This window comes from Cottoperca gobio, chromosome 5 (assembly GCF_900634415.1).
Source record: "Cottoperca gobio chromosome 5, fCotGob3.1, whole genome shotgun sequence".
NCBI lineage: Eukaryota > Metazoa > Chordata > Actinopteri > Perciformes > Bovichtidae > Cottoperca > Cottoperca gobio.
In genome coordinates, this window is record NC_041359.1 from 16,581,837 (window position 1) to 16,597,554 (window position 15,718).

The 15,718-nt window shown below is 40.0% G+C and overlaps 1 protein-coding gene across 1 annotated transcript in view; it reads left to right on the forward strand.

The window, feature by feature from the left end:
• The first annotated feature begins 7,082 nt into the window (after positions 1–7,082).
• Positions 7,083–15,718, forward strand: part of cacna2d3 (calcium channel, voltage dependent, alpha2/delta subunit 3) — a 31,885-nt gene continuing 23,249 nt past the window's right edge. The window contains exons 1-5 of the mRNA XM_029431848.1: positions 7,083–7,207; positions 9,099–9,180; positions 11,291–11,515; positions 12,912–13,028; positions 14,666–14,725. Of these exons, the coding sequence (XP_029287708.1) occupies positions 7,083–7,207; positions 9,099–9,180; positions 11,291–11,515; positions 12,912–13,028; positions 14,666–14,725 (609 nt within the window). The remainder of the gene's footprint in view (positions 7,208–9,098; positions 9,181–11,290; positions 11,516–12,911; positions 13,029–14,665; positions 14,726–15,718) is intronic.

Sequence of the window (15,718 nt, forward strand, 5' to 3'; positions counted from 1 at the left end):
GACATACTTGAACGTACGTGCCAGTATGTTCTTCACTATTACTGGAACATTTTAAATATTTTGATTCTTATCTTTAGGATTGGAGTAGCTAGACGAGGAAAAGAGAATTTTAAAACCATCATAGTTATAAAGAGTAAAGATATCTTTCCTCCAATGAGGGCGGTGGAGATGGATTCTTTTGTTTTGTTTTTAAAGCATGTAAAACTCTCCTGGAAATCAAATCTATTTCCACTACAGACCGATTTGACCGAGTTTGTTTAGTGACAACTTGATGTTTTTTGTTTGTGTGGATGAATATATGTACGGGAAAGATTTACTTCATCTTACATCTTAAAGAACAAACTTTTATCTGACCTTGGGGCTTAAAAACGTCATCCTGATGTACTGCACATTATTTTAGTTGACGATGGATGATTATATGTGTTTGTATATGTATATGTTTAATGTGAGGTGTTTTGGTTATGTTGTCCATCCCCTGCAGTGTTATATATATACATCTGCATATGAATGAAAACATTAGCTGAGATTTAACTCCAAATGTGATTGGTCCCTTTAAATTTATGTTCTACATATGACAATATTTTCTGCAAGTCGGTTCCAGAATAACTCCATGTCCCTGCAGTGAGATCCCATTTAACCCAGGCGGTATTCACAAAGTGGTGAAGTAACTGGTTAAGCTCTTATTTCCGTACACAATGGAGTGTCAGGATCAATGTGATGTGCTATAAATAAATGTCTAACAGACAAGAGTCGGATTAATGTTGAATATCAAGGCATTAAAGCTTCAGAGATACTTAAATATGATAATGTGTCTGTACATGAGTTAACAACATATAGTTCACTGATGAGAGATGTAATCTTTGTGCAGTCAAAGCTCACCGGATGAGAATAAGTCGAGAGTTGCATTTGGTCTGACATGAATTAGCCCCCGGCTGCTGAGGGCACAAGGTGAAGTAAGTCCCTGGAGGGGTAAGCCCCTGGAGTGAACATGACAACAGGTGTCCAATGTTTCACCTTCTAAGAGGGTTATATGCAATCAAGTCAAGAAAGAGATTACAACGGTTTGAGTTGAGACAGCAGTCTGGCTCCGGTTATAAAGATGTTAGTCTACAACAATAACTTTCATTTTGAATCAATTGAAAAGACATACAACAGAAGCACTTTGTTTTATTCTTTGTCTGTGTACTAAAAACTACATGTTCATGAAATGTGAGTCTGGCAGTTTGACTTTAAATCCTAAAGGTCCACTAAGTTGCTTTTGCAGTTTTGTGAGTATGAACTTACAGCGAGCCAACCTTGACAAGAACTCCTCAAAGTGCTGTGGATTAAATGATACCAGATAACAAAACCATCTCCATGAAAACTGAGCAAACTCGACTCTCTTATGAAGTCTGTGCTGTGTGGTTGAAATCCACAAAAGAAAGCTTGTAAGTTAAGCTTAAACCTAGATTGTTTTTTCCTTATGTAAAAGCTTTAAATGTGTCGTTAGAACATACCGAAGAAGATGCTGCACTGCGAAACCAAATCCAGCAACTTGAAGCACCTAAAGGCGTGAGAGGCGTGATACTTGATTTAATAGGTCCCTAAACTCTATTTCAGTACATAATGTGGGCAGTGAAACCCATAACATAAAACAAAACACTGTAAATTACTCCTTGAAACTCCCCCTCCACTCTAAAATGTGTTTTGCTTGTTGTTACTTCACTGTGATGTTTGAGCTTCGCTGTGCAGAAGGATGTTTGTGCAGAGTTTGACATGAGAAGGCTGTTCAGAAAGTGTATCTGTGTTTACTTTTCTTTCTTGAAGACCTACAAACATTTCAGACATGTACTCACAACATAATGAATTTACATTTAAAAAATATGTTGGATAATTAAGAACATTTTAAAAATAGAAAAGGGATGAATAAACTCCACAAATATCAAATTATTAGTTTCTTTCTTCATTATTACAATATTATCATTAATATTCTTTTCTAAAGATTTGATCATACAATTACACACTTGTATCACTTTATTTGTTGATTTACATGTATGTGTGTAATATTTACCATATAATCAATAAGTTCACTATGAATTCAGTGTTAAATGTATCATTTTCAAAATGTGTAATTACACTTTTACACAATTACAATCAAATAGTTCACTGACATGAAAAATACCTTTTTCATCCCTGTGTTTTCAATTTTACTCAAAGATAGACCTTTTCCCAAAAGTAAGTCTCAATCAATCCTTATGAATGGTTTGGAGAAGTTATATATGTAACATGATTTCAAAGCTAGAAGGTCCTGTTGATAAAATGTGACATTTTATAGGTAATTTGTTAAAATAACAACTCAGTAGAAAATATAGTATATAATATCTGGTTTTCTAAAAATATAGTTTGGACTTAAATACCAAATATAATTTGGGGTTTTAAGACATTTCTTGATGTTGAGTCTTGGACAAACATTAATAGAGATAAATAAACTAGCTAGTACTAGCATAGGCACAACTTATTATTCAAAGCAATGTATTTTATCAGTCTTATAAGTATCATTAAGATAATTAAAACTGTGTTGGAAGCGGCTGGAACCCATTCAAATGCACAAAGCAAAAACATATTGCACACATTGCAGATTGAAAGATACACCATCAAACCAAAAATGCATACAGGCACTGTGCGGGTGGAGGTCATGACATTTGTATCCTCTTGCGTAAAGGATAGTGGTGAGACTGGTGCAACGACCCAGAAGCCGGTCACATAATCTTTGCTCAAGGACACTTCAGCAGGACTCAACCAGACAAATACAACTACAGGACTTTCCTCGGTATTGTGACAGAGAACTGCTTTTATTTGCCGTCGATAGTTAATTAAAGCAGTCAGGGAGGCGGTGTTGTGAGAGGGACTGGATGATACTGTCCGTCATCCAACATGCAGGCACCTTATCGGCACGTCCCAGACAGTACAGGCTCCTCACAACTTTGATGTACGATGCAATTACTGAACTAATAAAAGCTTCAAGTCGAAACACGGTTCCTGTGGTGGTGGAGGGGTGGAGGTGGTGCATCAACCCGCCTGCTGCCTTGACATCATTATCGCTTCCTAATCAGCGTTTAGAGATGACTATGGGAACATCTTCTGGTCTTATTTTATGCAGAAAGCACTGATGAATGTGGCGCACTGACCGAAACTTCATACTTCATGCGCGTGGAGTAGTTCCTTCACCAGAAGGGCCACAATTCTCAGCTAAAATAGGCCTCACACACACACACACACATACACACACACACACACACACACACACACACACACTCACACACACACAGACGTTATACAGAAGTTGAGAGTGCAAAACAGGTTCATAGGTCTAGATATGTATCCATGCAAAATCTTAATAATCTTTGTTTCTTATGTGTTGCAGACGATATGGCAGGGGGAGAGGCAGAGATGGGGAAAAGAGAGAGAAGAGAGAAGAGATAAAGACAGGGAAAGGAAAGGAGATGTCAATACAACCATTAGAGGAAGGACAGAATGAGGGCTGCCATTATTGAGTATAGGAGAGAGTTGAGAGAGAGCAGGCACCAAATGTTCACTTTATAGCATGGGACATTCCAAAGATCACTTTACAAAGGCGTATTAGTTGTGGGCTCCGGTTATGCACCTGGGAGGATTACCTGCCAGAGGAAGAACGGGTCAGTCTTATCAAGCTCCTGTTTATCCCTTACCAAAAGATATGTCCAGGGAATTGTATTTAATTATGCAAAGGCCAATAATATCAAAGGCTTCTCTGAAGTAAAAGGCACTGCTGGGTATTACTGCTTTCAATTTGTTTTGAAACGGAGTCCAGACCTCAGCATTGAGAAACCAGAGGCTCTTTCAGCAGCAAGAGCAGCAGGGCTGAGATGGTAGGAAAGTGATCTCAACAGTATGAAGACCTGCAGGAGGAACTTGAAATCAAAGATGTTCTATCACATCTTTGCGTTGAGTCTGGCCTGCAACGTGTGCGGTTTGGAAGGAAGGGAAGCCCTGTGTTGAACTAACTGTTGGGGAGAAAGGAGAGACCACGACAGTCCTTTGAGCCTTCAATGCAGCGGGAACATTTAGTCACACATAGGTCATCTTTAAGGCCCAGTTGTTCTTCTCTGTTCCACTAGGCCTGGCAGAAGACTGTGACAGTTTAATTGTCCAGGCTGTATTCAGGCGCACAGGGATGTTCCCTGTTGTCAAGAACATAATCCCTGATGTTGTGTACAAATCAACTATCGGGACAGAGAGGGCTTCCAAAGCAACTGAGCTGCCCATGGTAGAGGAGACACCAATCTTGACCTTCAGTGAGGCTGTGGTCTCTGAAGAACTGCTGATCAACACATCTCAGCAGAATATGGAGAATACCTTTTTCTATGTCTTCACTCGTGAGAAAGACACCTCAAACCAATGGCACCAGAATAGGGTGACCCTTGTCCCCCTTGTTGATGTTCTGACAGCAGCAGGAGATGCAAGTGTTTTTAGAAAGGTGTCTCTTTTTCCAATGCCACAGCTGAGCTTGAGATTCTCAAGTTCTCAAACCCCCTTCGTCTGAAGAACTGCATCCGATCTACAATCACAGAGATATGGCTTAACAACCTGCTTTTACTACTTTTACTAGTGTTTTTATTATTAGCTTGTGATATGCACACTTCGTACATTGGAAAATAAGCCCAGAGGACTAAACGTTGCTCTGCTATGGTGCTGTCTATTTGTATGTCAGTAGACATGTTGGATGTAAAGAATCAGGACAGGAGCCAGGGCCCAGGACGCTCCTTTAGAGTTGGTACCACTTAGTCCTTCATGTCTAATGTAAGAACACGCGTGAAGCATTTCCCAGCAGAGCGTTGAACACCTCAAAATGTTGCATGCTCAATGCTTGATGGCGGACCATTGTCCATCCATCCATCCATCCATCGTCTACCGTTTATCCGGGGTCGGGTCGCGGGGGCAGCAGCTCCAGTAGGGAACCCCAAACTTCTCTTTTCCGCACCACATCCGGTACATTGTGCAAAAAAAAGAAGAGCTGCTAACATTTTTTCTGTAAGTACCCTGATGAGAAGGGGGAATGCATTTCTTAACATAATTTAGGTGTACAACGATATGCTAGGCTGAGATTAAAAGAAAGTTGTTGAGAAAGAGTTTACTAGTCTATTACATCTTCCAAAGCTGGATGCCTCCCCCCATTTCAAAACTCATTCTGGCGCAGCTGAAAGAAGATGAACAACCCTCAACTTCCTGGTCTTCTTTAGAGGTCCGCACAAGACCAATACCCATTTTCAAACGGGAAAGGAGCCTCAGAACAAGGTCAAAGCCCCCCATCTACTATTAAACAAACATAGACCACATACATTATATTACCAAAACAAACAAGAACAGCAAATACCCCTGCACAGCGTGCCAGAGAGTGCATGGTGATATGAACCAAAGACTTCAGGGGACTCATGGTGCCAGGAGAGCTGTGGAGAGGACAATGACATCCTTGATGAAGATGGTTACATCTGCAAATACTGTGTTTGAAGGGAATGCAGAACAAGACTAACAAGACCTGACTAGATGAGATGTTAAGACCTAGAGGAGATGCTAATGCTTTGTTTGTCAAAGATGTCCTAACACACACACACACACACACACACACACACACACACACACACACACACACACACACACACAAATAATTACATAAATGATTAGTTCATTGATAAATAAATGCATTTTTCCATTAAATATTTGTTCAACTTTTATGGCGTGAAATGTATTTAGGGTGTTGTTATTATGGCACACCAAAGACAATAGTTGCTGTCAATTTACTGTTGGAATTAAAATATAATAATGTGTTTAATTATTTTTATATTACCCCATTTCAACTGAACAGCTGGCCCATTTTATCTGAACATTGTGTCATATTGTAGCTCAAAAGGAAACCTGCTGATACTTCCAAAACAATGATCTGTTTTCACTTTTTTACAAATAAATATTTAAGGGACCCATGCCAATTAATGCAAATATCATTAGATCTCGTGATGCTTATTTGATGGTCTTATACTGTAAGTCATTTACCAAAAAGTTGCACATTTTAGCTGACACACTTTGGTGTAGTATTGCTACTTTTACTGAAATAAATTATTTGAAATGCAAGTATCCAGCTGAACTCAGTGTGCACATCTTTTTTTCTTTTACAGTGCTGCTGGCAGTGCGGAAGAATTCATCAAACATCTGCAGTCTCATTATCGCCCACAGAGCCATTTTATGTCAGGAATCTCCCCTTATTCTGTGCTTTTTATTTCAACATTCAATTTCTAAATAATCCATTATGGCATGCACTACATAGGCAACTGTCAGAGCATTTATAATAAAATAAAAAAACACACACGCTTTCGCAGCATTTTGTGTGTGCAACGTGGAGATTGGAGAAAATACAGTACACCAAGCGTGTACAGTATGATGCAGCGTCAGCGTTAAATGCAACAACTTCTGAACAGTCGACATGAGAGAAGTGTCGCAGACCGAAGCACAACCCAAGTTCAGTATTAGATTTTTCAGCATTTTGCAGATGCATTTCAATACTGTCTGTCGCTCTGTGGCCGGTAACACCTGTCCATGCTTCTCTTCTCAGCTGGAAACTGAATAGAGGAACCCCCCCCCCCTCGTCTACAGGAAGCAGATCCTGTCGATTTCACCTCCTCAAGATTTTCGGGCTTCGTTGCAAACATGCATACGACACGCTTCCAGGGATAAAAGATCCTGCAGCAGTAAGCCGACTGGGGGGGGGGTCCCTTTTTAGGGAAAGGCAGAACTAGCAGAGTATGGATGCTGGAGGGTGAGTCGCTCTCTCTCGCGCTCTCTCTCTCTCTCTCTCTCTCTCTCTCGCTCTCTCTCTCTCTCTCTCTCTCTCTCTCTCTCTCTCTCTCTCTCTCGCTCTCTCTCTCTCTCTCTCTCTCTCTCTAATCAAATACAGTAGGCTACGTGCCGGCAGTACCTCGACTGGAGACGGTGTACCAGGGTCCTGCAGAACAGCACGGTACAGGGACGGGATTTTTTTTTACTGTACAGATACTTTATAAGCAGAGCTGAAGATGCTGGCGGACTGGAGGATCCTGTTCTCGCACATGTGCAGCAGCAGCCTCCTTCTGCTCTGGATCCTCGTCGGCTTGAATGTGGTGGAGGTGGCGGGGTCCCAGCAAGGGATCCCTCTGTCAGTGTGAGTGAGACGCAGCTCTGCAACTTTACTTTCACATGCAATTAACTAATATGTTGATCTCTTACAAGCAGGAAATGAAGCCATTAGAAGTGCAGCATTTAAAATATACTTTATTTTTATTTATTTGTAATGCAGTTTTGGAGATTAAACAGGTGACAGGTACAGAGAGAGATTGGGATTTTTTTTGGTGTGAAATTCTCTACAAGCATCTGATTGTTGTTTGTCTTAAAATGACTACCATGTAGAGTTTAATTTAACCAAGAAGTGGAGTTTAGTTTAGATGTATTCTCCCCACTCAGGCCATATTACAGGTTGGTAGAGGGTTATACTACTGGTGGGAAATACTTAGCAATTACATATGTGATTTTTGCAAATAAGCAGCATGATTAAAAATCACAGAAGGTGATGAAATTCAAAATGGAGCATGATGATTAAACTGCTACAACAACGAGGTTAGGACTTGTGTCATATGGTTGCATTAGTTACAATCAATACATAGATAATAATTATGATTATATGTGTTATTAATAAGTCAGAAATAATATGTGTTACCGTATGGTTCTGCAAAACACAAGACATTTTAATATTTCATGGACTATAGGGGTACATTTTACAGGCCCCTTCTTTTTATCCTAAATTTATAATAATTAAAATTGATAATAAGCAGGTCATTTTAAACCAATGGACCCCCCCCCCCCCCCCCCCCCCCCCCCACCCTTTAACTAAGTGTATATTGTTACAGTTGAAATCAAAAGTATGCAGGCCTTCACAGGTGTAATATAATAATTTCCCATTTTCCACACATTACAACAATAATGAACTGATGGTGATACACATTGTTCTTTTGTTCTGTGGCAGATTGGGTGATTTGTTAATCACAAATTGTTTAATTGTTTACTCAGGGAACCTTTTTTTGCAGGATTTTGTTTCCTATTTGTACCTAAAACAAGGACTATAGAAAATTATGAATAAAAGTCAAAAATGTAAATACATAACCATAAAGTTAATATCACCGCGGATAACACTCATGCCAGAGTTACATATTTGTAAACTGTGTCCACAAACTCCAGAAGTCTAGATTGTGCACCGTTAAAAGATAAAATATCTTTTTTAAATAGTTGGTTTAGTTTAAAATCCACAATATTACATCAAAAATCCAAAAGATTTTGTAAACCAGAACATAAATTATTCCTAAAGAAACAGTTTGGGAAAAGGTTTGTGTTTAGGAAATACCTCTGAGCTGTTCTTTGCAAAGTTAACCACCGCATGTATCTACAAATCCTTTATTTATTTTTTAAACACACTTTTATAAACGCAGTCCTCCTTAATTTCCAAATCACTAAAACAGGTAAATTCTTAGGCGGATGTTTTACATTTTAGGTACAGTATTTCGCTGCCACGCTTAGTCAGAGTCATTTACAGTTGAATAGAAGAAGCTCCAATAACTACAGTATAGATCATCAAAATTACAAGCGATCATCTGTCAGGAGAGTGAAGGTCAGGGACACCGGGCCATGACGATAATTCTTTGACTGATAGTGTCAGAAAAAAAGCTAAAAGAAAGTGACAGCTGAGGAGAGATTAAAGGCATTAAAAGCAGCTGGGGTGAGGAGAGGACAGGGAGTGTTCAGTGGGGAGAAGGTGATAACAGATGTGAAGCTACACACATGACTGATGTTGAACTTAAATTATATAATAAGCAATAAATGGTTTCCAATATGTATTTTGTTATTAAATATATGATCTTGGGCGATGATTTAGATATTATTTTCATTTATTTAATCCAATCGCTTACCTTTCTATGCATTTCTTTTCACAATTGTATGCACATTTCTCCATGACACTTGGGAGACTGTTGGCTAAACTGTTATTTGTCTATGTTGTGTTCTAGCGTGAAGCTCTGGGCTTCAGCATTTGGTGGAGAAATTAAATCCATTTCTGCAAAATATTCTGGATCCCAACTACTCCAAAAGGTATTCTTCTTATTTCCCAGTCTTGTGTGAGAACAAATACATTTTTTCCCTTTTGTCTGATGGTGATGTAGTTACACAATGTAATGCTGTATTCCCTCTCTAATGGCTGCAGACACATTTTGGTGTCTCAGATGAATGCTGATGCGTTGTTTTAGAGGAGACTCAGGTGTGTTTGGCAGGGAAAGAGCTCTGTGTGTGTGTGTGTGTGTGTGTGTGTGTGTGTTTGTACTTGATACGGCCCATTAACCACGGCTCTGATTCCTCTCTCATCTCATCTCTCCAGTTAACTCTCTGGAGTCAAGAGTTTCAACCTCTGGATATGAATGTGACAAGGAGACAAATTGAATAAGTGTGTGGTTGTGTTCGATAGTGGGTGAGGGGGTGTTGATATGGTGAGTGAAGTCAGCAGCGATGAGCGATGACCTAGTGCAGTAGTTTACCTTTCTGTCCACTTGATGGCAAAGGTGGGCTCTGTGACCCAGATACCCCTCAAATAAAACCTGCCTGTTTGCTATCCTGGCTCCAAAATGGTGGAACGAGCTCCCCATTGATATCAGGTCAGCAGAAAGTAACCAACCGGTTTCAACTGCACCTTGGACAAAAAAATAAAATAAAAAATGTAGCACTTGGTTTGGCTTATTAGAAGCTACTGTTCTGCACTTTAAAATGATGTCACCTGTTTGAAGCTAATGTACTTGCAAGATTCTTGCTGTTGTATCCTAATGGTTGTTTGCACTGACTTTAAGTCGCTTTGGACAAAAGCGTCAGCTAAATGAAATGTAATGTAATGTTCCCAGGCCTTCGCTGAGTCAGGTGGATGAATGGTGAAGTGTTTAATGTCTCCTTTACCCATGTTAGATTTATGATTGAAAGGTTACTCTTTGTACAAACATTACATTAATGTTTTATGGCCAATTTAAAAGGCATTAAATCCTAATTAACTCTGGGGTTTTTTTTTTGAGTTTCTTCTTAGAAGTTTTGACTTTACACAACAAGAGAAAAGAAACAAAATGCAGTGAGACAATAAAACATGCACACAGACTACACAAGCCATACAAATATGATAAGTTATCATCACATTTTAGAAGCCCGACATTTATAAAAAATAAAAAACCACTCACTGTGACCGTTCATTCATTCATATTCATTTCGACAGACTTCATGATACCTACTGACCATGGGAAATATTCACGCCCAACACACCGTGTCTTTATGGCTGCATCATTACATCAAAAGTAAATGTGCATTATGTCATACATGCTTCCCCAAAATGCAGACAGTATTAAGTATATTTTTGAAACTCTGGGATCTGCACTAGAATTTAAAATATAACAATGTAAAGAATTAAAAGAAGTTCTCTGGGTCTGACAAACGCATGGACACATATCATGACTGGACACAATAGAGAAGGTCTGTGGGTTGAAGAGGTTAAAGCCTGATAAAGGGTAATGTACCTACATGTCATATTTCAAACACACAGTACGTTTCCAGCACTTGAGGTTATTACCAACCTAATAATATATATTTTTAGGAAGGTTATAGAGGATGTTTTTTCTGTCTATTCAGCAGTTTAAAGTTATTTTAACTCCCCAGGTTGAACATAATGCATGCTGGGTTTAAATTCTGGGACATACCACAAACAATAAATAAAAGTGTACCTAAAACATCTCGTTTTAGTCTTTCTATTTCAGCAGTTTTGACTTTGAATGTAGTTTGTAGTGTTGTGTTGAATCGAACTACATTGTATTGAAAGGAGTTTTTAATTCTTTGTCAATCACATTTTACATACACAGTATTAAAGAACAAAAATGTCTTAGACACCTTTTAATAAAGCATTTCAATTCAAGAAAGAAAATGACAACAGAATCTAATCAACGCCTCATAGTTTAATTGTCAGAGGTTGTATTTATTACAGCACTGCATCACAGTGGACAGTGGGTATATTCAGTGAACATGACATCCATTTAACTCATGCGCACTATACATTTTGGGGCACTGTGACCCCCGTGTCTATAACAACTCTTTGCGTTCTTCCTGTAGGTTAAGTTACGACACGAGGCCCCGTCCTACTTATTAATCCTCTACATTTGATCCATTTTCACTATTTTAGGACCTGTGGGCGATCACAGCACCACGTCCGGGGACCAACTCCAGCTCTGAGGCCAGTGCCACGGTCAAGGGCAATAGCAGGATTAATTCAAAAAACGCAGCATGTCTTGCAGCGTGGGAGGAAAGCGGAGGAGCCAGAGGAAGTCCACGCAAACATGGGGAGAGCTTTCAAACTGCATATAGAAAGCGGCTCCTGGGTCCAAACCTCGGACCGCCTTGCACTGAGGTGACAGTTCCTTAATATAAGATATGATTTAAAGTTGAAATGTGTGATGGAAGCGGAAGCACTGTCCTTCCATTTGTTACCATATATTCATTTAATCTTTTCACAAAAACATTTTGCAAAATGCCCTACAGATTTGTTCCCTTTCTTTTCGTGTGTATGTAAGCACTTTGCTCGTGTTCCTGTTCATGGATGCATGTCTGGAGAGAGTTGTGCCGAGCCAGTCAGCACAAAGCAGTGAGCTGTGAGAGAACTGACGGGTCGTTAGGGGCTCGTCATTAAGGCTGATCATTAGATGCTTTTATGGTGAATTACCCGATTTCACTAAGATCTCTGCAAAAGGGGAAACACTGGGGCTCTTCAGGCTCCCGGCCTCACTCCTGCGTTGGTCATTGCTCTAATCAATAATCATGATCAGTGCTTTTGATGGATGGGGCTTAACCTCCTCTTGATGACTGGAGAAGTGTGAGAGAGGAGGAGGGGGGACTCGGGGACTCCGGGTGCTGAGGCGAGGAGGACAGGCGTGAAATGAACTGTTCTGCTCCACTGCGAGCCCACACTCTTCCTTTCAGTAGGTAATTTGTCGCCTCATGTACTGGTGAGTGTGTGTTTTTGTGTGCGTCTTGTCCACACAATGTGTAATGTGTTTTAATATGTGCTGCAAGCCTAAAGTGGCCCATGTTTATTTTTTAGATAAGATTATTGGAAGCTGACTGGACAGCGTGAGAAGATCAGGTTTTTGTTTTTATTTTGCTTGTGTGTGTATGTGTGTGTGTGTGTGTGTGTGTGTGTGACTGGCAGGTGTGGGATTATGTAATGTTATATTCCTCCGAGCTGTGGCAGGCTTTGTTCTGTACCACTGGAGGTCCTGTGTATCCAGCAGAATCAGCATTATGTGAGGTGTAGTTCATTACCCAGAATCGCCCAAGCTTGACACGTTATTATCTTTCTCCTGTGCTTTGACTCCATTTCAATTACCCTCTTACCATGCATAGCCTTCAGATCCAGCCCCGCCCCCCTCCCTCGGCCACCCAACATGGCCATCTCCAGCCAATCAGAGAGAAAGAAGCAGCATGTGCAGCCAATGATTGCGACAGGATAAAGACTATCAATCATTCTGTGTTGCAGGGAGGGTTTTATCAAGCGTTCATCTGAGACTGGCTGCATGCAGCTTGTCAGCCGACATGTGAAGGCTTATAAGCCTTGTTTTACAATTCCCCACCTCTCTGGAGTGGGACGCAGTGAAACAATAATGTTCTAAAATGTAAAATTTAAGAAACCCCTAATTGGTTAATCAACAATGTGAGCTGATTAAGTTTGCAGTATGTGTTCCTGCAGACAGAGTTTTAATATTTTTAATGTGTCAATACTACACTTTTTTTTCCCGATTTATTTTCAGAAATATAAAGAACTTGAAAAGTCAGTCAGAGTGGAAGAAATTGATGGTGTGAAACTGGTCAGAAACCTGGCTGTGAAGATGGAGGAAGTGTTCCGGAAAAAAGCCGAGGCCACCAGGGTAGGTCCAAATGTTACGTAATGTTTGACAAAAAGCATTTTATTATGAATTTATATTTCTGGAATATTCTGCTGCATTTTGTTGCGTTTGCCATAATTTCTTTATTAAACGCTAACTTTACTTTTTTGGTGGCTATGTGGAAAAACATTTTTAAATATGAGAACATGTTATATTGTTTTGAGATATTAGTTGGAAGAGTCAAAAGAAAATATTAATACATATGTTGAAAGTCTTGATTTTAAAAGTCAAACGTAGCCCCTCCTCACCACAATAGGCCTAATTTGCGTAGAGTCCCTAAATTGAGCAGATTAGAAAGCAGACTATTGTGCAATGTTCAAAGACCAAATGTTAATGTTAATGTAAAAGGTCCATCTGGAATATGGTCTAGCATGTAATTTATTACAGTCCAGGCCTGAGCCTTTGTCAGCCTCACAGCAGCAGCCTGTCTGCGACCTCAGCGCAGAGGAGCTTGTAACCATTTTAATGTTGCACCTCGCAGGGACTGTTGGGAAATGATAACGTTTATCTCCCGCGCCTGATCCCACGTGTGCGACACTTCATGACAGTTCCGCCTATAAATTACCCGTAAAGGAAAGCCGTAATTTAATAAACATGATTTGATTCCATGAGATGCAACAAAATAATAGGGTGTTTATTTTAATTTTTTAATTAGGTGAAAACAATAGAAGGCACAAATTTAGCTGTTGTAAAAAAAGACATCAGCACAGGTCTGATAAATACTAATCTGATGACGTCATCACTTTGCTCCAAATTGAAAAGCGAGTTTAAAAATGAGGCAGTGACCTCAATACAGTGGTGGAGGTCGAGTGTCTGCAGGTTTAAAATATGCATATCCTCTATTATAAATCAGAAAAACATGATATATTTTTCTTGATATTTTTTTTTTTTCAACTGCTGACGACATGAGATCTCACCACGAGGTCAATTGAATTTGGTCACACTGCCTCAGTTGTGTTTATGTGGCAGTTATTTTGACCCATGTGACAGATGTTAATTACCTGCTTGGCTCCGAAGGCGAGTGACTGTAACACTTCCCCCGGAAACACAGAGCCAAGCACATTTTCCAGAATCGAGTTATTACAGAAGCTATCGCTGCTTTGGTACATGGCATGAAATCCTGCTCCAACCTGCCTCCATCAATCATTTCACAGCTGCACTCCACAGTAGTGCCCTACATTTTATGCATATGTTTGTCCTTAAAAATGCCATAAGGATTTGCCAAGGAGGTTCTGTCAACATTTCCTATTATTGAGTTCAATTTAAAACAAAAGCTGGACATGGATTTCATCCAACAATTAATCTAAAGCCTGGCAGTGGTCCTCGATCATGTTCCTCTTCAATGGAATGACATTTGTTGAGGTTTGGAAATAATAGAGTGGCAGAGTGCAAACTGCACGTTTGAGAAACAGAGAGCAGCGGAGTGTAGAAAAACTTCCGGGAATGGATGGATTTACTGGAAACCGAAGTTTGTGGAAGTCTTATAGAATAGTGTCGCCAGAATATTTCCTAATGTAAATATGCATGTTTTATATAGCAATTGGCTCGTTTACATATGTTTTAACATATTACTTTGTGTGTATTAGCTCTTATTAACCAGCGTTTCTTTCCTCTCTCAGCGGCTGGTGGAGGCAGCAGAAGAAGCGCACCATCAGCATGAAGATAATCCCGACCTGCAGGTGAGGTTTGCCCCGGACAAAAGAAAAGGAAAGAGAAACATAAGTATTAAAATATGTGGTGTGACATTGTGTTAGACCAGGATGAATCATTTTTAGTCGGGTTGGGGAGATGATGCTGCAAGGTGAGAGAAGGGTAATAGGCCCTAAAAGTCTTTAATTGCGTTGGCATCGCCCTTCACACTGAGATCCTGTCAGCGGTTTGATACATAATGCTTTTTTGATAAGCAATGCCGCACATATTGAAGGCTGCAGCGCCATGCTGCCATAACTCACACTGACTGTGTTCAGTGTACTCGTAGCTCAAAAGCAGGTCTGTGCTGCAGCAGCGCCTTTAAATTCAGTCCAGTTGCCGAATAACTGTAATACAGTTTGGAGCTGTATTGCCAGTGTCCTGGTGTTGCATGCAGAATTAAAGGCTGTGCTGCAGGTTGTAATGCATGGTAAAATATTTCGATTAAAGTAGTAACATTTCCCAGGAGATACAGTATTTGACTCAGTCTTTATGGCGAAGGCGGAGATAAAAAATGGCCTGCATTTCTTCTAATTAGTCGTATTTCACGGGATATGCTCATGTGCGCAGACTCTTCAGGACGTTATGTAGCGGCTCTCATTGCGGATTTCCAGGACGCACTGAGCTTTCCTAGTGTCTGCAGAGGAAATGCAGTATTTCTGTCGTTTGCTCTCTCTCTCTCTCTCTCTCTCTCTCTCTCTCTCTCTCTCTCTCTCTCTCTCTCTCTCTCTCTCACACACACACTGTGTCCAGTGGACAAAGACAAATGAAACTCTTTTGCGCGGCGCATTGTTTCACTTTCGTGGCTCCAGATTGGAAACCCACTCGAGCAACAACACACTGAAATAACGGCAGCACTTTACAGTTAATAGTTGCATTTACATCATATGAATACATTTCAGTCCCTTGTTCCAACCTTTAAACACTTTCAACAACAGACACGACTGATATGTTTAACTAATAATAAAGGAAATAGTATTGTT